The 20484-nt window shown below is 44.4% G+C and overlaps 1 protein-coding gene across 1 annotated transcript in view; it reads right to left on the reverse strand.

The window, feature by feature from the left end:
- LOC8024453 (glutamate dehydrogenase, mitochondrial) overlaps positions 1 to 15412 on the reverse strand; it is a 16472-nt gene extending 1060 nt beyond the window's left edge. Inside the window, exons 1-10 of the mRNA XM_029981679.4 lie at positions 14772 to 15412; positions 12965 to 13165; positions 11797 to 11883; positions 11121 to 11209; positions 10074 to 10172; positions 7199 to 7336; positions 5380 to 5520; positions 4376 to 4580; positions 2215 to 2306; positions 695 to 757 (exon numbers count right to left, since the gene is read on the reverse strand). Of these exons, the coding sequence (XP_029837539.1) occupies positions 695 to 757; positions 2215 to 2306; positions 4376 to 4580; positions 5380 to 5520; positions 7199 to 7336; positions 10074 to 10172; positions 11121 to 11209; positions 11797 to 11883; positions 12965 to 13165; positions 14772 to 15183 (1527 nt within the window). The 5' untranslated portion in view covers positions 15184 to 15412. The remainder of the gene's footprint in view (positions 1 to 694; positions 758 to 2214; positions 2307 to 4375; positions 4581 to 5379; positions 5521 to 7198; positions 7337 to 10073; positions 10173 to 11120; positions 11210 to 11796; positions 11884 to 12964; positions 13166 to 14771) is intronic.
- Positions 15413 to 20484: the final 5072 nt, after the last annotated feature.

Here is a 20484-nt window from a genome sequence, read left to right on the forward strand (position 1 = left end):
GAGCAACAAAGTTATTACACTGACTTCTGGCCCATCAAATGTTTTTCATCCTTTACACACTGCTCACCTCTTTGACGTTGTTTTCACAAGTTTCACGTTTTGTGAAAAAGAAAGTGAGGTGCAGCGTCACAATGTTTTAACTTCACAGTGCTGAACCCCCAAAACATGTTTGCCAAATAATAAGTCAAGCAGGTAGATAATGTTGGGTTTCCACTAGATAGCAGGCTTCTCCACACAACATCAGTGCACACAAGAAAACATAATTTTCTAGAACTAAGGAAATTGTACCATGTGAACAAGCAGCTCATATGGTTCAATGGGCAGCACTACGAGCTAGCTAGACATGGCACCGGCCAAAGCAGGAAAAGTCGTGTCACCAATTGGCTACAGTTTTTTCTATGCAAGTCAAACCGTGGGTTGTATGCAAGCATACAAGGTTTTTGTGACCAAAAAATTTTATGCAATGAAAACTTTAGTAATCTCTGAAAATCTCCTCTGCAGAATTAGGAAACATTTGGACTTACCACCTTGAGGAAAGCTAAGCTTTGGGCTAAAGCTTTCACATAGTACTCTTGCCTGTTAAACTGCTTTGACTTTGCCACTAGCATAAGGAAAACACACTTTGGAATTGGGAAAGCCCTCTTGCCCAGTCCTGCACCCACAAACAACTTGGAGCTTGAGTTCATTCACTCACCCTGGCTGATCTTTCCATTGTGTAATCAAGGCCAGAATGCACAATGTCCTTTTCTGATGCACCCTGCAGGATGAACAAAGCAAAGGCTTGTGCACAAGTGACACCAACAGCGATAGTTATGCTTTTAAAGGGCAACTCTGCTCGATTTGGGGTTTTTAACAAAATAATGCAGCTCTCTTGTGTACCACCGGGAGTCCACAAGTCAAATAAATGTTAATTAAAATGGCCAAAGAAAGTTCCAGCCAACAAAATGAGCTAAGTCTAACTAGATGACATATGGCACAGCCAACTACACCATAGACACAGCAATTTTCGGCCATCTCCGTTTTTACTTTTATAGGCAAAGCCCACAGGTGGTGCCAACAGTACAAACCACAATGCTTTATGGGGTATGCATGCACCTAAGCACTGGTCACAGCGTTGTGGACATGCCACAAGCCAGACGTCTGCTGTACGTTAATCTCAACACAGTGAATGTCTGTTTTGTCGCAAGAGTGTTTTGTTTTAGAAACTTTAGCTGTATTTTTTATGACATGCACTCAGACTGCAGTGGCGCAGACACCGCTGGATGCAGACAATCTTGCACAGTGCCAATCTGCATGTCAGATTGGGTAACTACTTGAACCTCATGGGCACAACACATCACAGCAATACGACCCATACTCACAGCCCCAGCCAAAGTTCCAGTTTGTGATCACGTCTAAAGCAAGGTTGCAGGGAAAATATTTGACTTGTGGGGAAAAGGAAATTATATAGAGCTGTTCACTGGTACTTCTCATAAAATCTCCCACTATATCTTGCAATTTCCTGAAATCAGCAAAGTTGCCCTTTATGTACAGACTAGACTACAAGCAGAACTTAATTTATACTGTGTCAGACATTGTGATGGCAATTACCATTTTCTTACTAGAAATATAAGGCTACATTTGTAGAACTGGACGAATGTCAAACATTTTCCGAAAATACCATGACAGGATTTAGCTGACAATTACTACATTACAAATTCTAATGATCATTACATAAAATTACATTTCCCGATCGTCGGACTTTGTTGAGATCATTTCCCAGTACATACTTTAGTAACCAATCACCTTGAGGAAATATGGAATGCAATAAATTAGGCTTAAGAGCTTGAACATCTTTATATTTAAAAAAACTGTATGCATTATATTTATAATCACTTAGCAGCATATTCTAACTTGTACTATAGTTACAACAGTTACAGCTGCAGGACATTAACAAATCCCAAGCAAAATTAGTGGTATTAAAAAAAATTTACAGAACCACCACCAATCAAACTCAATCCTCCAATTTCGAGCCAAGTGATAGGCACTGAACCGTAACTTGGCAAACAATGGGCGTCGGAAGGAAGATCATAATAATGCACTGCCGGACTTAACCCCTGCGGGTGGTGTTACGTGCCTAGCTTTGGCGACCTTACTAGCTCGGCAGGGCTGTAACTTTTGCCAAGTTTTATAAAGAAATAGCGCATAGACAAGTACGCATCTGGGGCAACTCACGGAGATTCTCTTCTGGAACGATTCACTCGGCATGATGGGGATGCGTCCCCCGGCCTTGCCAAACCTCCTCTCCAGCGATTCCTGAACGCTCTCTGGAAACAAAAAAAAAAGCTCAGGCTTGCACGCAAAATGACACTAGCACAGTGCCTGGAACGTGCCTCCGAACAACGGTCTGTTAACCGTCCTACATCGCACACGCGTCGAAAGTGATCTCGAAGCAACAAGTTGCAACGCAAAAGTCCCGCGCGCCACGCTGTCCGATGTCACAATCTCGGCGGTCGGTCTTAAAAGTTGCAGCAAAGAAGACGAAAAAATGCAAATGTCACTGTCGTCAAAGCGCTCCCAACTTCTGCAACTCCACAAAACTGGCGTCTGCTGCATCCTGCCTTTTCCGCCGTGCCACATTCAGGAAGTCAGAAATCGAGGGATCACAACCGAGAATGCGGTCAAGAAGCCAGTCGGAGACTCGTTCCGGCACCGTACTAGCCAAGCCAAACTGAGACAAGACTGTCAATGCGTTGCAGCACTGCAAGAGAGCGGCACAACCGACCCACCAACGTTGTCTGTCACCGGCTCGAAAAGGAGCTGGATGATTGGGATTTGCACAGGTTGGCACTATGCGGTGCTCCTAAACAAAGGGGTGCGGACTACCTAAAATTTTCCTGCAACGTCTGCCATCAAGCACCTCCAGAAAAAAAAGTGAAAGCCGTTTACCACTCCCTGTAACACCGAATTGGAGTGCAGCTTTTGAGGAGGAGGAGGGAAGTGTACTGAGGGCCACAGTTTCTCGGGGGTCACGTGACATAGGGGAAAGGGTCACACATGACCCCCCCCCCCCCCCCCCCCCCCCCCCCCCCCCGAGGGCACGTGACCTTGTTGGGGTCACGTGACCTCAGGGGAGGGGGTCCACGTGGAGGGGGAGTCACGTGCCCCCCGAGGTCACGTGACCTCGGAAGGGGGTCACGTGACCTCGGGGAGAAGTCACGTGACCCCCCAGGTCACGTGACCAATATTTCCCCGCTAGATTTAGCGGGGAAGTTTTTCCGCCAGATTTAGCGGGGAAGTTTTTCCGCTAGATTTAGCGGAGGTTTTTCCGCTAAATTTACACGGGAAATTTTTTCCACTAAATTTAGCGGGGAAATTTTTCCGCTAGATCTAGCGCGGAAATTTTTCCGCCAGATTTAGCGGGGAAGTTTTTCCGCTAGATTTAGCGGAAAAGTTTTTCCGTAAATTTAGCGGGGAAATTTTTTCCGCTAGATTTAGCGGGGAAAATTTTCCGCTAGATTTAGCGGGGAAGTTTTTCCGCTAGATTTAACGGGGAAATTTTTCCGCTAGATTTAGCGGGGAAATCTTTCCGCTAAATTTAGCGGGGAAATTTTTTCCGCTAAATTTAGCGGGGAAAATTTTCCGCTAGATTTAGCTGGGAAATCTTTCCGCTAGATTTAGCGGGGAAATTTTTTCCGCTAGATTTAGCGGCAAAAATGTTCCGCTAGATCTAGCGGGGAAGTTTTTCTGCTAGATTTAGCGGGGAAGTCTTTCCGCTAGATTTAGCGGGGAAGTTTTTCCGCTAGATTTAGCGGGGAAGTTTTTTCCGCTAAATTTAGCGGGGAAATTTTTCCGCTAGATTTAGCGGCGAAAATTTTCCGCTAGATTTAGCGGGGAAATTTTTCCGCTAGATTTAGCGGGGAAATCTTTCCGCTAGATTTAGCGGGGAAATCTTTCCGCTAGATTTAGCGGGGAAATCTTTCCGCTAGATTTAGGGGGTAAATTTTTCCGCTAAATTTAGCGGGGAAATTTTTCCGCTAGATTTAGCGGGGAAATTTTTCCGCTACATTTAGCGGGGAAATTTTTTCCGCTAGATTTAGCGGGGAAATTTTTGCCGCTAGATTTAGCAGCAAAAATTTTCCGCTAGATCTAGCGGGGAAGTTTTTCCGCTAGATTTAGCGGGGAAGTTTTTCCGCTAGATTTAGCGGGGAAGTTTTTCCGCTAGATTTAGCGGGGAAGTTTTTCCGCTAGACTTAGCGGGGAAATTTTTCCGCTAGATTTAGCGGGGAAATTTACCCATAATGCACCGCGCGGTTACGCCGACGCCGACGGCGACACCGCTCAAGCCGGGAACGGGTGCCTAAGAGCTGCGCTCTAAAAGGAAGCCGTGGCTCACCCAGGAGGTGGTAGTTGGACTCCCGCTCGTACTTGAAGAGGAGCCGGCCGTAACTGACATGGTTCAGGTTCTTCAGCCACTCAAAATAGCTGACGGTCACGCCGCCCGCATTGATGTACAGGTCCGGGATGACCAGGATGTTGCGCTCCATCAAGATCTTGTCCGCCGCAGGAGTGGTCGGTCCATTGGCGGCCTCGGCAATGATCTGGACGTGCGGGCGAAGAGAATGCGGCGATTAGACATTCCCAGGCTAGTGGCCTTCTACACCGTGCAAGATCTGTCCAGAGAAAGTTTCTAGCCCCTGCATTTACCCAACTTGGCAGAGCAGTCCGATTAGGAGACACCCTGTACATACATCCTTAGCCGGCTTGATTGTCATCAGTCGGATGACTGAGGGCCAATCGTCATTTTATTTCCAGTTAGTTGGATATAAATGCAAATACCAGACTATTAACAGCAGTTCTAGACACCCACTGTTAGAATCACCTAAAAGATGAAAAAAAAAAGGTACCAATAACTTCTTTCTTTTTTCAGTGTGCAATATAGATTTTTTTCCTGAGCCAAACAGATGGACACGGGACACCAAACTGAAGAAATGAGTTAGAGTGAAGGGTAGCGACAAATATGGGGCACAGATGTACCATACATTGCCTTAATATTAGCAAAACTGACTTGCAAACTATAAAACATTGTGGGCAGCACATGGTGAGTACAGCTCTGCATGATGCCATCCGGGGCAAGGCCAGGTCTTTGCAAAATATGTCCATTCTTACAAGCATGACAATTTGTTCAACACTGATGTATTTAGCTTGTGTCTTTAGCTTTTGAGCATCACTGTGAGCACTCTTCAAACTTTCAACTGTAGCCAGATGAAATAGGAACAATTCTAATAATTTTTTAGGGAGGTGCACACCTTTAGTGACCATTCAGCACGCTCACTGTTTGTGCTGAAGGTGCCTACGCTTTTGAACGAGGGACGTGCAAGAGGGATTGGCATGCTTCACCTTGCAGTTGAATTTGTTGGCATTGTCTTTGGTGATGACCTTCTCCACGGCAGATGGCACGAAGATGTCGCACTCCTCATACAGCAAGTTCTCCCCCGTGTAGGGCTCTGCTCCAGGGAACCCAACGATTGTGCCATTGTTCTGGGAAAAAGAAGACCAACAACAATCGAGAATAAAGTTTATTGTGACCTCAGGTTCAATCAAAAAGATGTTGGCATCTAGAGAATTTGCGCCATTGTTATGCATGCAATCATTCCATCCCATTAATATTGGTATGCCCACTTGCTCTAAAAGTAGTCATTAACTGAATATTCCATACTAAGAACGACACTGCCATTAAAACGCAAGTAGAGCAAGTTCTCAAATTTTCAAAATTCCCTGTCCTTATCCCAGGGAGATCAGAATTACAGCAATTATAGTAGGCTCATGATAATTCAAACTCAGATATGTCATACTTGGGGTTAAGTTAAACAAATTTCAATATTTCGGCTGTCCTGCTATGTTTTTAATGTATTTATAAGCCCCTTAATTCAAACGGCGTGTTCGTGTAATTCATACTTTTTGTTCTCGCGGCCCAGTTGAGTGAACTTCTTACCGAGCACCGGTGCACCGCAGAGAAGCAACACCCACAAAGCTCACTTCCGCAGGTGTTGCTTCTCCGCAGTGCATCCATGCTTGGTAAGAAGCAAACTCAATGGGACTAATTGTTCACAATAGACTTTTTTGCTGGATGAACAAACTTAATTATGTTTTCAGGTGTCTAGTGCTATCAAAACAGTCCAGGATAGACAGCATTTTTGAGAGATTAATAAACTTTTATATTTCACCAATGTTTTATGTGCAGAATATCTGATAGTGATTAATAGGCCTGGGAAGAATTGTCAAATATCTACTTTTTATGTGCCAAGATCCATATAACAATCAATATTATGTTGCATCACATTCAGATAAATTTCTGAAAATTCGAACAAAATTTGTGACTTACTGGAGTTTTAGTTAATGAGAGCCTACTGCACATTTATGAAACATTTTTTGGGTCTTTGCTTACCATTTACAGGCCTTTCGAAAAAAACAACCAACTGGGTGCAACCAGATGCTGCACAATGTGAACTTCACAAAAAATATTTTACATGTCAGGTAGACTACCTTTCAGAAATGAGCCCCATAGCCCATAGTAAGGAAAGAGCTATCGTTTCAGTCTTGCAGCAAACACTTCGAGAGACCGAGCCTGGCCCTCAACCGCACTCCCTTAACTGAGAACGCTATTCAACAGGGTGTAAACATTAGTAGCGATTTTTTTCCACTTTATTCTTACAGTGTAGTGCAGAGTAACAAACTTTACAATCTATATGTTGCTGTCCTACATGCTATACCGCACTAGAAGTTTTCACACGAGACTCCTATCTGCATTTAAAAAAATTAAAAAGAGCATGAATTGCATGTTTGTGCCAACCACGTCGTGCTACATAAAACAAAACTTAAAACTAAACGAAAGTGGGTATAACCTTTGTTTTTTCTTTCAATTTTTAATTTTTGCACTCCAATTATCTTAGCTACGAATACGGCAATGTCTCGTTAATATCGACACCTTTGTCCCCCCCAAAAATCGTCCAACGCGAATTAATGTGTGCATTTACCCGATTCGTCCATGCAATCCTTGTCTTCGTAGCAAAACATTTGTATTAGCAGGGTTTGCATTAATGAGGCATCGCTGTACCACACCTTGCTGCCTTCAAAAATAAGTTGCCCCAAAAGGACTTTTCAAAACGGCCGCTTTGAAACGAGAGCCAAGAAAGGGTGGTCGGAGAAAAGCGCTCACGATTTTCCACTCCTCGATTTCCTTGGGGTCGATCCCGTTGGGGTTGAAGATGGAGCCGTCCACCTCCTGGATGCCGATGCACCGGGCACCTGCTCTCGTCAGGTAACGCGTGCAGTGCAGGCCCACGTTTCCCAGACCCTGGGCAAAGCGACGTTCGAGTTGCGCCACTCTCTAATCTCGAGCCAGCGCGTTCTACCTCGCTGGTGCAACCTAAAATGCACTACGAGGCAAAATGTCGCAACCCAAGGTTACAAGTACCGTAGTTTCTGGACCATTGTCCACAAACTATACATGTTCAAAAGTTGAAATTTTAGGCTGTGCGGACTATCTACACGCGCAGGCCATACAGGGATTGTATTTCAAAATCGTTCACTGCGACGAGACTAGACTTATTTTGTGAATGAAGGGTATGTAAACAATCATTTATGTGTGACACAGGCTTCTTTGTGAGCTATGAAAGCAGACATTTGTCAAGCTGCTCCATGTATAAGAAGTTTTTCGTGTCAACTAAGCACCAGCTGTGGACTATGCACCGGGTGCAAACTATTTAATCAAAAACTCCTTTTTCTGGCTTAAATTGGCCGCTGCAAACTATAGCCCCGAAAATATGGTACATCGTGCCAACTGACAAAATAGGAAAAAAGATCAATTTTTCAAATCGAGGGAACTCCTGTTACCACTTTGGGTTGTTTCTAAATTTTTGTGTAATACAGTCAAACCCGTTTATGTCGAACTGGCATAAAAACGTCTACTAGTTCGATATAGCGGGTAATTTGATATAGAAGTTAATGAATTCGACTCTAAAAGATCCACTTTCTGCCGACATATTACACAATTAAATATTCTTGCATCTTTCTGCTGCTTTTTCTTCATTACATCCGCGATAACGATACTTTTCTATGCTATCGACGGACCCCAAATTGCTGAGGCCGCTGCCTTCTATATTCCCGCATTAGCGCCGAACTATGCCGAGAGCACGGTGCACATCCAAGCAGGAGCACCTTCTCCTGCAGAGCGTCGTTTTACTCTGCAAGTTGGCTTTCCCCTACGACAAGCGGCTGCGTTGGGAGAATGCCAGCTAGCACAGCAAGCTGTTTTTTTTTGCTTCCTGGAGGCCGCATCAACCGAAAGAAAGAAAAAATAATATTCTCGGACAGAGCAGGGAAGAGGGAGCAGGGATTACCTTCTCCCCGCTCCCTCCGCAAAAAATACTTTTTTTTTTTTCAGGCAATCAACGAGACTGTTTGGAAAAAAAAAAAAAAAAAAAAACGGGGTGCTCTGCAAGCTTGCCTTTCCCCAATGCGGCCGCTTGCGTTGGGGGAAAACCAGCTTGCAGAGCAAAACGGCGCTCTCGGCAGTTTGATATGTTGGTAGCGGCTGCTATTTTTGTTTGATGTAACCATAGTTTTTGTTATATATTATCACTGTAACATTAGTGTGCACAAAAATTGTTTGATATAAGGGATAATTCGATGCAAACGGGCTCGATAAAGTCGGGTTTGACTCTTACAAAATGTACAGATTTAAAAAAAAAAAAAATGAAAAAGTTTATGCGAACTTAAGAGAAAGCTTGTTGCATGATGTTCTTTTTTCAGTGAACACTAGAACAGCAGAAAATGGAAGCAGAGCATCTGTCTAGTTGGCTCGGTTCTATCAACGTAGTAAGCTGTCCAAAAGCACTTTTGCTTGTGTCGTAGCTTTCTTGACCCCTTGCCTACTAACAAGTATCACTCATGCCACCCTTTACGGACCATAAAGCCCTACCACAAGTGTGACTCGTGTTTCGGTTTCAGCGCTTGTTTAGCGTGCTCTCCGGCAGATGGCAGCACCACCCTTGTTGCTCCACTTACATTGGGTTGTTCGTTCGTATGTGTTGCTGTTTAGACAGAAAAAAAGTGCTCAATTTACAAAAAGAAAATAAAGCGCAAGCTGGATGAGCGTTTGCACCGAAACAAAATGGTTTCAGTGTGGAGGTCTGCTTTAGCCGACGAAGAGATCCAAAAACTTCTTTTTGCGAGCGAATGACGACAAATCTTGCAGCCTTTTTGATAACCCAGAATCTACCTAGATAGTTTGGTGGGCAGTGATGAGAGTGATGAAAATGATGCAAATAGTTTTATTCACTCCCATCAAGGTGGCACTCCACCTTCCTAAATGTTTTCAGCATTACCACATTGAGTAGATCTATCAGTGAAAGGGAACCAGAAGATTAGAAGTCCTGATTTAGAGCAAGATACAACACCTGGAAGTCAAGGAAATGCTTTTACCTTATACTGATGCAAAGTGCCCGTTTAAAACAAAGTTTTGCTGTACATTCCTCGGAGAAAAATAATGAGTAGGCAAGGGGTTAATGCAGCGGTGATCACATCAGGAAGTCACTAGAGAAGCTGGCTTCTCTAATGTGAAACTAAATCAAGTCAGAATTTTGATCTTGGCACTTCGATTCTTGTATGCTCAAGCAACGCACTGAAATGTAACAAGGTCTGGCAGCATCAAACTAGCACATTAGTCACTTGATCAGACTTTTTGCTGTAATCTAACAAAACAGAAATGTAGACGGCCTACTTGCATCATTCTTGTAAGCTCCGGCCGGGCCTAAAACTTTTTTATTTTTTTTTTATTTTGTGTGTATTGCGCTATTTCGGCATGCTAGTTTGAGTCTTGTGTATGGACCGTTCCAGGATATGCACTATAGCGCACAGTATATAACGCTTGGAAACCACTTGAAAGAAACCCGGCAAGGACACCTTTCCTACTAACAAATGCTGGATGTTGGTTATCGCAGATTGAGATTTCATCTGCGATGCTTTCTGGATGACACAGATCTTCCCAAGTTATTTCATAGCCACCGATGTCTAACAGTTGTTGGACTTACCTGGACAATAAAGGTTTTTCCTCCCCAGCCAGGTGTGGTCCCAATCATGCTCATGAAACTTGCTTCGTTGATGAAGTTATCGATTCCATGGAAGACGCCCTGCAACAAGGTTATGTATGCCACAACATCCTTCGCACGTCAACTCGAAACCCATCTCCCTCGTTAAGATTGCTGCCCATTGACATTCTGCTAACACGAATTGGCCTGAAACATTATTGAAAAGTTCCCTTTCTCCCATATCACGTTCCATATCACGAGGCAGCCTTATGCCCAGGCTCGCCACAGCTTTCCACCAGCTACAAATTAACATAAATGGCGGCAAAAGCCTTAGATGCGCCGTCCTTCCCTACTTTTTGTGCCTTCGCACTGAACACACTCAAGCTAAGAAGTGTGAAAAACCTTCTGACTAGGCTCTCTTAGTCAACATGTCATAGATGCCCAACCCAAACTTTGTAGTGCATACCTCGCGGTATGTTACACTCGCTAGTCAAGTGACACAGTAAGCATGTGAACCAAACAGGCACGGCATATGCGACACATCAAGGGGAATTTCACAGTGGTACTCCAAATTGTGCGACTCCTCATTCTCGTGGCCTACAATGCTTACATACTTGCCCTAGTGAGCACATTCCTTAATTACGAAGTTAACAAATATTCAAAAACTTGTCAAATGTTACAGGTCGAAAAAAAAAAGTACGTATAAATACTGCTACTGTCACAATTCATTAAATTTAAAACATATTTGAAACTGGGTAAAGGAAAGGTTCTTTGCTTTTAATAAATAGGAGGTTTTTAGCCTTCTAAACGGTATTAGCGCACACATAGAGAGGAGAGAAGACTATGCGTGCACTAGTACCACTTAGATGTTTAATTACCAGCTAGCCCAATTATGAACCCTTTTAAAGGAGATTTTCAGTTTTTGTCTCGTACAGGTTAGCGTGACGGGGCCTCTACCCTGTGCTTAAAATAACCCAGAACTTTTAAAGAGATCATGGGAGCGTTGGGCGCTCGGAAAGTCCAAGCAGTTCCGACAGCAAACAAGCTCACCCTTCCGGTTGCAGACACTCGTCCGTGGATTCCGCCCTGGTTGATGGGCTTCCCGGTGATGCATGCATGTGAGTTCATGTCAGTGTGGCCTAAGTGCAGGTGAGAGAGTAAAATAAATTATGTTGCAGAGAATGGGAGCACAGGAACACAAGTTTCACACTAGTTTGATTGCCATCCCCAAAATACCCATCACAGGGAGAAAAAATAGAAACAACTCGTTACAGTACAAAGTCGTCATTACCTCCACCAAACTCACAAGCACATAAAATATCAGTAGGAAATCAACACAAAAAGTTTGGAACATGAATAATGGCTTTTGGTCTATCTCACAAACAGAAGCAGTGGCACTAAGGTAAATTGTTTACTAGTTGACGAGAAAACTTTTAGCTGGCAATTTCCCCATTCCCCGTCACCATAAGAGATTGCACATCTTGCATGCTCATAAGCGGGAAGAATTGTTAACCGGTCGGGACAGAGAACTGCTGTTAAGCAAAACAAAGAATGCTCAGTTATGGCAGGAGTGGCCCGTTTTGTAACAACCAACTAGACACTGAAAGAGACACCACAAAAAAAGAAAAGGCCTAGGTCCTTACGTTGTATTGCCGGACGTAAGTGCAAAATTGAAAGAACCGCTTCCTCGGGACCAAACAAAAAGCCATGCAGGCAGTACTCTCACCGATGGTCTGCGAATATGTGTCGGCGATCCAACTCATTTCTCTCTCTCCTGTGCCCATGTCGGGCGCTGGGACGTCCACACCGGGCCCTGCAAGCAATGTACAGCAGTATTTGTGTAGATGCCCAATATCTAATGGCTCATCCTTCATTCTAAGTACACCATGAACTGCATTAATGCTCAATTATACTACTAGCCACAAAAAGTATTCACCAGCTCTTCAGCAATGCAAGCATAAATGTCACCAAGGAGCCCTGTTCTGACAAAATAAAAAAATGTCCGACACCCATCATGAGGTCGTTTGTGTGAATGAAGATATACAATATCTGATTACGAGCATCACTTGGCAGCCAACCAAGATGCTGATAGAGTAGATGCTCATGCGGCCAAAAATTTTTCTAGCCCTGTCTGTGTGTGATTCCAAGAAGCATATCTTAAGGCTGGTTCAGACATCAGTGCTTGTGATTGACCGTGTCTTGACTGCTTATGATGAGATGGTAGCTTGGCAACCAAGCCCACAAGGAATCGTAATGCGGTCAGTTACACTCAAATGCAAGTATCTTGCCCAGACCTTATCCGGTGATGCACAGGGAAAGAAGTTAAGTGGTCGTTACATTTCTACTAGATGTCTGCTTCAACCATTAGCTGCTCAGTGCCACATTAGCTCGGTTCAAATCTACCAAGTAGTAAAGATTCGTTGAATGCAAGTTTAGACAGCGGGAGTTTGCCTGTCTCTGCTGTAGACAAGAGACCTAGTCAATGCTGAATCACTCTTAGCCTGGGGTCTTTAATGTGCAAATGTATCCGGCTTTATTCAGTGGTCAACACGGAAAGAAGATTCCATATGTGGCTATTACATTTCTGCTAGACGTTTGCTTCTACCATTAGTTGCTCAGTGCCCCACAGCTCAGTTCAAACCTAAGTAGTAAATGATTGTGGGGAAGTGTACAGCGGGAAATTACTCTGCTCTAAGGGGCATCTGAAGTGTCCACTCTAGCTAAAGAAACTAGCCAGTGCAGTACCACTGCTAGGCTGAGGTTCGTAACGTGTATCGTGCAGCAGATACCCAACTGCACGCCAATACAACACAAGGCAAGTGTATAGGATCTGCAGGTTAACTTGTAACTCACAGGTGCCCAGGAAGGCCAGATAAACTGGAGATTCAACTCACCCAGGAAGCCCTTCTTCGCGAGCTGGAGCGCAAAGTTGCGGGTGATCTTCTCGAGCTCAAATTCGCTGAACTCCTTGGGGTTGATCTTGAGGCCAGCTTTGCCGCCCCCAAATGGCACGTCAACCACTGCACACTTGAAAGTCATCAGCGCGGAGAGCGCCTTGACCTCATCCAAGCTGACGTCCATGCTGTATCGAATTCCTGCAAGGAAACGTGCAATTCTATCATAAAATACACTCATGTCTAGTTCATTTGAACCTCGTAAATATGAATACCTCATTATGTAGACAATTTTTTTCAGGAACAAAGTGCATACATGCTTTTTTTGTCTCATTATTATGGACAATATTTTGAGGAAATGGAGGAGTCCGCAATAATGAGACAGGACTGTGTGTAACAATCTTGGTTCTTTGGCCCCGATTCTTCGCAAGTCTATTCCGCCAGGCACGTTAACAGTCTCCAAAATTTATAGTGTATGGTGAATTTCCATGTCAAGCATTATAACATCTAAAAAATAGGTATCTTTTATTCTTAAACAATTTGAGTGAATGTCCCTTTTTCCATGTGTCTTATTCTTTATATAATTGTCATTAGTTCTACATATGCCTTTATTGCATAATATCTCGCTATGCAAGTTTTTGATTTATAAGTATGTGTATATAGTTCAATGCATTATACATTGTGTGCAGATTTTATAATTGCATACATCCCATTCATTTCTCGAGTTTGAAGCAGCCAGCCCGAGACTATGGGAACAAATCCTTTGCTTGATTAAATAAACATTGAAAGTAAATTGATATTTGCAAACCAACCGAAATGGCACATGAAACACTAAAGATCAAGACACTTCATGGTAGTTTCTACATGGTTTTAAGGTATGCAACAGATACAAAAATATGAAATGTATTGCAACCATTCGAAGGACGAAACCCCCTCTATGACTTGCAGAACTTTTTTTTTTTTTTTTTCTTTTCTTAGCAAGCTACCGTGTGCTTTCGAGCAGAAAGAATCTGCATGCAGAGAAGCTAAGTGATGCATTTCAAATGCTGCATCAATTCCCACAGTCGGCTTATAGGAGTCAAGGATATATTGTATCTATATTTAAGTACACACTCAAACGTCGAATAGACACGAGTATAGGACGGTACGGTAAATCCGAGTTGCTCAGAAATATTCTAGACCACCATTCCGAGTTTATTTCTCAAATCCTAAGGGAATATAGCTCCGTCGTAAGATATTAAAATTTGTACTGAAAGGTGTACAGGACACGTATAGCTTATTCCGTCGCCTTTATGCTTGAAAAACAGAAGAAAAAAAACTCACATCCGTGTCATATTTGTTACTACGGGATGTCGCAAAAAAAACGTGGCTCGCATTTTTTTTTTTTTTCTTTTTATCTTATACGAGGAGGTTTAAAAAAAAAAATTCACTGCGAATAGTCATTGTACTGCTGCGTGCGCAACGCGGAACAAAGCAGGAATACAAAGCGGACTTTAAAAATAAAATAAAAAGAAAAGCTGCACAGTTTGCTCTTTCAGCGTCACTGGCGTGTCGTCCCATCGTCCCATCGACGCACGCTTTCTCGCCTTGTTCTCCGTTCCCCCGGTTCCCTCCCAAGCCTGGGGTGGAAGGCCGTAGTAGATCTCCCACACGCTCGATATACGCCGATACACCCTCAAAAAATACACTCCGCACCAGCACCGCCCATAAATCCGGCGTGCACGGGTGCGGGCAGCTCCCCAGCGGAGCGCGGCGGACGAGCCGCCGAGCTAGCCAGGGCCGCAGTGGCCCGCTGCTCGCTACCAACCTCCTTTGCATGGTGTCCGGTGGTGGCTGTGCTGCGCCCGCCATCCGTTGATCATCACGTACTCCCCATTGTCCCGTTTGAGCGGAAAGGACACCTCCAACACTGCGTGGCATGGCCCCAGCAAAGCCAGGTAGCCCCGGACCTTCTTGCGCTTCTCTTCGAGGCTGAGCTTGCCGCGAAACTCTTCGACGAGTTTATCTTCGACCACTTGCCAGCCCCGGTGGTAGAAGTACTCCACCATGTGAAAGAAGGAAGGGTCCTCGGCGTCCTCGACGTACTGCAGGTTATCCGGGATCTTGTGGTCCGAGTAATCCCGGCGTTGGGAAATCGCAGGCGCGACCGCTTGTGCCGTCTTCCGACATATCGCTCCCTTGGCGAGCTGGCTCAAGGTGACTGCGCCGTACCTCAGCATCTCCGTCCACACCCGCGGATGTCGCACTAACGCGATGTTTTATTTGCTTCGATGATACCCGCCCGATCTAAGAGTCTAGGATTGACTAAACCGCACTGCCCATACAACTCACTACGCCGATTTTGATAACTCCACGCCCTTCCGCCACTCTCACTTATGGGCAGGGCTTGGCAACTAAATACGAGCCAAATATATATCCGATTAAAATGCAGAGGGGAGCCGCCGCGCCAAAGCGGCAATCATTGGCACTAGCGGGACAAAAGATCGCCTGCCACACGAATCACCGCGCCTCAATTTATCCTGAAACGATGGTAAGAACCGAAATTCAGTTACTGATTTATTTATTTTCCGCACATATTTAAACTAAAATTATAAATTTATGTGTAGAAGTATGTTTGTAACGTTTGTAACCTTATAAAAGTACACTCCCATTGCGTACGCTATCGCAAGTCTGAGCGCGGAATTCAAAAACCTCCAACTCTCTGCTCGCTACATCTCAGTGGTAGTGCCAACTTTTCAGCTCGCAACACAAATAACGGCAAAAATATCATACAAACAGTGCCCCTGTAACTGTTTATTGGAAGTACAAAATAATACTGAGTTTTAGTACCGCGTATACGATCGCACGCCAGCACAGTGAATTTGCGTTAGCTTTGCGTGTTCCACACTGCGCGTGCCGGGAGCACAAACTGTGGCCTTCGATTGGCGCATAACAACAACGCGCATGCGTAGCATGGAAAACGCGACGCTAGCGCAAACGCACAGCGCTTCGCAATACTAAAACTCTCTCATTCATGCAAGCTGTTTGCATTCTTTTTTTTTTTTTTCTGTTTGAATCATACGACCATACTGATAGTGATAACAACGTCGATAAGCTAGGGATCCTCATGCCAGGAACGATTACTTATCACCCACTGTCTCGTACGATAGACAGGCGACAGCCAGCTTGGTGTAGACGGGATACCGCATGTGCGTCTGCCTTGTGGTTGTCCTGTTTGACTCCTGGATACAGCAGTTTCCGCTATTACATTCCAACCAGACTGCAATATTCGCGAAATCAAACATCCAGCCACGTTATCGCTGGATTGCTGCAATATCAATACATGTAATGTTGTTTATTATCCGGCTATTATTTCGCTTTCTGTTTATCGATCTACTTCAATCCGTATGCGCTGATACCGGGAGCGGATGAAGGTGTTTCCAAAAGGGGGGGGGGGGGGGGGGGGGGGGGGGGGCAGGCAGAGTATTAGATGTTTGACAAAACACCCTTTCTAACCCCCTCTTTTACCCGCCTTAAAATTTTAAGCATGCGGAATACAACTAGGGGGAAAGAGGAGGAGGGGGGGGGGGGGGGGGCTTAGGACAAAAAATAATAATTAGTAACACCCACCACCTCTCTTCCCCAGAGGGACAGCCCTGGATAAATCCTCGCTCTAAAGACGCTCCCCATGCAAGGTCACGACCCGCCGCACCAATGAAAGCTACCCAGTAAAGCAACCACACTGGGAGTAAAAACATTCTCCATTTCATTGATCATCTCACGAATCGCTTTCCGTCGGTGTCGTGATCGTAAGGCCCCGGCGTGCTTCCCTTCTGCTCGCGCCTCGCGGCAGTGAAACATCGGCAGACCCGAGATAGCGGGATTTCAAGGTCAAGACCGACAGCGCAGCAAACCGGTTCGGCCCGGATCATGCGTGAGCGGGACAGCCTTCCGGCCGCACCTCTGCCGCTGCATGCTTCGAGTCCGTCGCATCCCCACGTGCCACATACACGATCGTGCCCAGACAACACCACCTATAAGACAAGGCCTGCGCATGACGTCATCGTTAGTGGATCTCTGAACCGCCCCTAGCGACCAACACGCCAGATACGTCCGTCTTGGCGTCGCCGCGTTCTAGTGTTGCAGATATTACACACGAGTTCCGTCTCTTGCTACTTTGATAGCTCTTCTTGGTGATATCTGGTGCGCCACCCTTTCTTATTCGCGGATATATCTCAATGCCACAAAGCGGTCAGGTTTGGTGTCACTATTTTATTTAGCTCTTGGAGCTTCGTACGCAATGTTTACAAAAGAAATAATTGCGACGTGAACGACAGCCTTTGGGCAGTTCTGAGCATAGGCGCGATTCTCGAGGCACTGGCGAAACACGCTCTTGAGTCTTGACGTCTTTGAGAATTTATCTCTCTCCTGGCCGTCAGGCTATTCGTGGCTCCACGTGCGCTGGCTGTTGATTTATTCTTCGGTCAGCGTGCGAAGGCTGAAACTTTCCAAAAGAGCCCGCCCGGTTTAGCTGCTTCCGCGATAACTATTTGCATTTATTCATTTATGACTGATATATTTTATTTTCAGGGCCAATCAACAGTTGATGTAAGCGATAACTCTAGGGATAAATAATGCAAAATATCTGTCCTAATGAAAAATGTAACGCCTACTTTGTGACGGTGATCAGACGTGAGGAAACAAATGATGGTGGGGTTATCGGGTGATTTCGGAGTGTTGTGATTAAAAAAAGATTGTGAAAAGAAAGAAATACTATGTAGAAAGAAGTTCGGCGGCGATATGCGAGAGAGAGAGAGAGATACTTAGTCCGGCTTGACCCCTAGCTGTGGTGCTGGGTCCGGTTGACACAAATAAAGTGTTTTTCACTGATGCTATGCTAGCCGTGCGATTATAATTATTCGCAATAAAGCGCGCGGATCTGTTCTGAAATAATTCGAGCGATCGAGTCAGCTGATTTTGCCTATCTTGGAACGTGCATAGCCTCCCGCAACATTCCATTTTGCTGGCTCTAGTACATGGTTTATTGATCGCTTGGATGCAGGTCATTTCAATTTCAGAGCAAAATAATGTTTATTTAATATATCTTTATTTTTTTTTTATGTGAGCTATGTCCTATTTAAATCAGCGAATATAGCGCTTTCAATTAACAGAGGGATGAAATGTATTTGCATATAATTATCAGCTCTAACCAAGCCATCGCCACTCCCTTGAGTGCATGACGTATAACCTCCAGGCCAACTGACCAAGACAGGGCCGGTTGTTCCACGCATCCTATACTCCGTTCCACCTTCAGTCTGAGCGCAGTGGACGCCACAGGCCATCCCAACCGATCCAGCGCCGGGAGAAAATCGCGTGACCTGCCGGTTGGGCAGAGGGACACAGGGAGCTCAAGGTCACATGACACTCTCTCCACGCTGGATTGGCTGGGATTACTCCTAGCGTCCGCTGCGCTCGGACTGAAGGTGAGACGGAGAATAGAAGCGATTTTATTCCACCCATCAAAGGAGGCGGGGAATCAGTTCTCGACGTGCGACACCAAGAGTGCGGCTGTGGTCTGCCTTCCACGATTGGACAGACACTCACTCCTGAGTATGATAAATTATTTTATTCATTATTGGAAGTAACAAGAATGCCTGACTGTTGTCGACTACAAGCTTCCACCACGATTTGTACACACCATTGAAATTGTCGCTGGCAATCGATAATCCTAGTCGTGACGTTACAGATAGGAACCATTAGAGAGAGCCACCGAAACATATCGTCACCAATACCAGACAAGTTAAAAAAGCCTACAAGATAAAATAAAATAAAAAAAAATAAAGAAACGACCAGAATCGAACACAAAATCATTCTTCGTGCTTTTTTTGTTATGTATAGTTCCGGGTTACGTGCAAAAAACACATTTCTAAAAAAAAAAAAAAAAAAAAAAAAAAAAAAGAGCAGGTTTTACCGAGATTTGAACTCGGATCACTGGATTCAGAGTCCAGAGTGCTAACCGTTACACCATGGGACCAACCGCAAGTTTGCGACGACGGGAATCGAACCCTGGCCGTCTGCATGGGAGGCAGATGTACTGACCAACAGGCCATACCTGCAGATACCGGACGATGAATCTGGTCAATGGACCAGTGTGGACCGATGTGAACCAATGTGAACCAATGTGGAGCAGTTCATACCAACCGAATATATAAGATTAGCTTCGTATATAGCTCAAATCGTAAAGACTAACACGATATTTGTGCGTTCTGATTTTTTTTTTATTTGTTTATTTACATTATGTACTAAGTAGTGCATAATACTGTAAACGTGCGGAAAAAGCTGCCCAAGGAAAGCTTGACGAAACCGCAGGCCCCCGCGTTGACATTTGTGCAGCGTAGAAAAGCATAATGAAATCTCCATGCAGTAAGGCCCCACGGCGGTCGGTGTTTGAAACGCTATTATAACGCTTTGTCACTCCCGAAAATACTTAATATGTATCAAGTGGTCTTCATCTAGACATCAAATAAATATAAGTAAATTCAAAAGTAAGCTCGGTGGGAAGATGTCAAACGTGGCATTTTCGTTCGTACGTGGTTTGGTCGTCCGAATGGACAGATTTTAGGCGTAGCTCCATTTCAAGCTTCATTTGCAAAATAGGCTTAATTAAAGGAAATACACGATCAATTTTTATGATAACTGTTAGGTCTTTACGTTTGAAACTTGTAACACATATTGATGGGTATAATTTGAAAGTGTGCGCTGAATTTCATATAGATTAGCTTTCAACGTTTGTTGTAAGGCTCGCGGGAAAATAGAAGCAAATGGCAAAAATAGGCAAACATTGTTTTGTAGCACAAACGCACCACCGTTAGGTTTTAACGCAAGGTATCCGAGCTTCTGGCAGACAAACTTCAATATATGCTCGTTTGTATATCGTAACCATTTCTTTTTTTTTTTTTTTTTTTTCAAACTTTGCGTTTACATTTATTGTGAAAATGCTTGAATATGCAGGAAAAAAAGCACAATACTTAGACACGAAAAGGTAATTTCAATATATTTTCACCAGTTGATAGATAATGTTAGTGTAAACAAGATTGATTATTATCGCATATACAAATTAGCAACTTCTCATTTCAGTAAACGTTCCCCAGTTATTCGAAAGTCAGCAAAAAACATAATAGCAGGTTCATTTGGGGTTTCTACGGCTGCGTGTGCCATCTCTTGAGTTGTTAGCAAGAATGAAGAGCTAAACTTGTTCAGGAAAATTCATAGGGTGGCACTGATCTTGTCCTTGACATATAGACGCTTTTAAGCAGCTGTGCATGAGCGCAGCCATGACTGGCCTTCACTTTCCCTTACTCTCATTTGGTACGCTTCACTTCATTCCTCTGGTCGCAAGAGAGGTTATCGTGTTTTGGGCAGGAGATCGAACGTGTGGGAATTAAACGGAGAAAGGATTACGCACTTTTACGTCTGGCGATCGTTCCGGTGCTCAAAGGGGAAATCCGATGCCCGTCCCGCCGCGCGGCCGACGGCTACCA

This window comes from Ixodes scapularis, unplaced genomic scaffold, assembly GCF_016920785.2.
Source record: "Ixodes scapularis isolate PalLabHiFi unplaced genomic scaffold, ASM1692078v2 PGA_scaffold3__209_contigs__length_174095766, whole genome shotgun sequence".
Classification (NCBI taxonomy): domain Eukaryota; kingdom Metazoa; phylum Arthropoda; class Arachnida; order Ixodida; family Ixodidae; genus Ixodes; species Ixodes scapularis.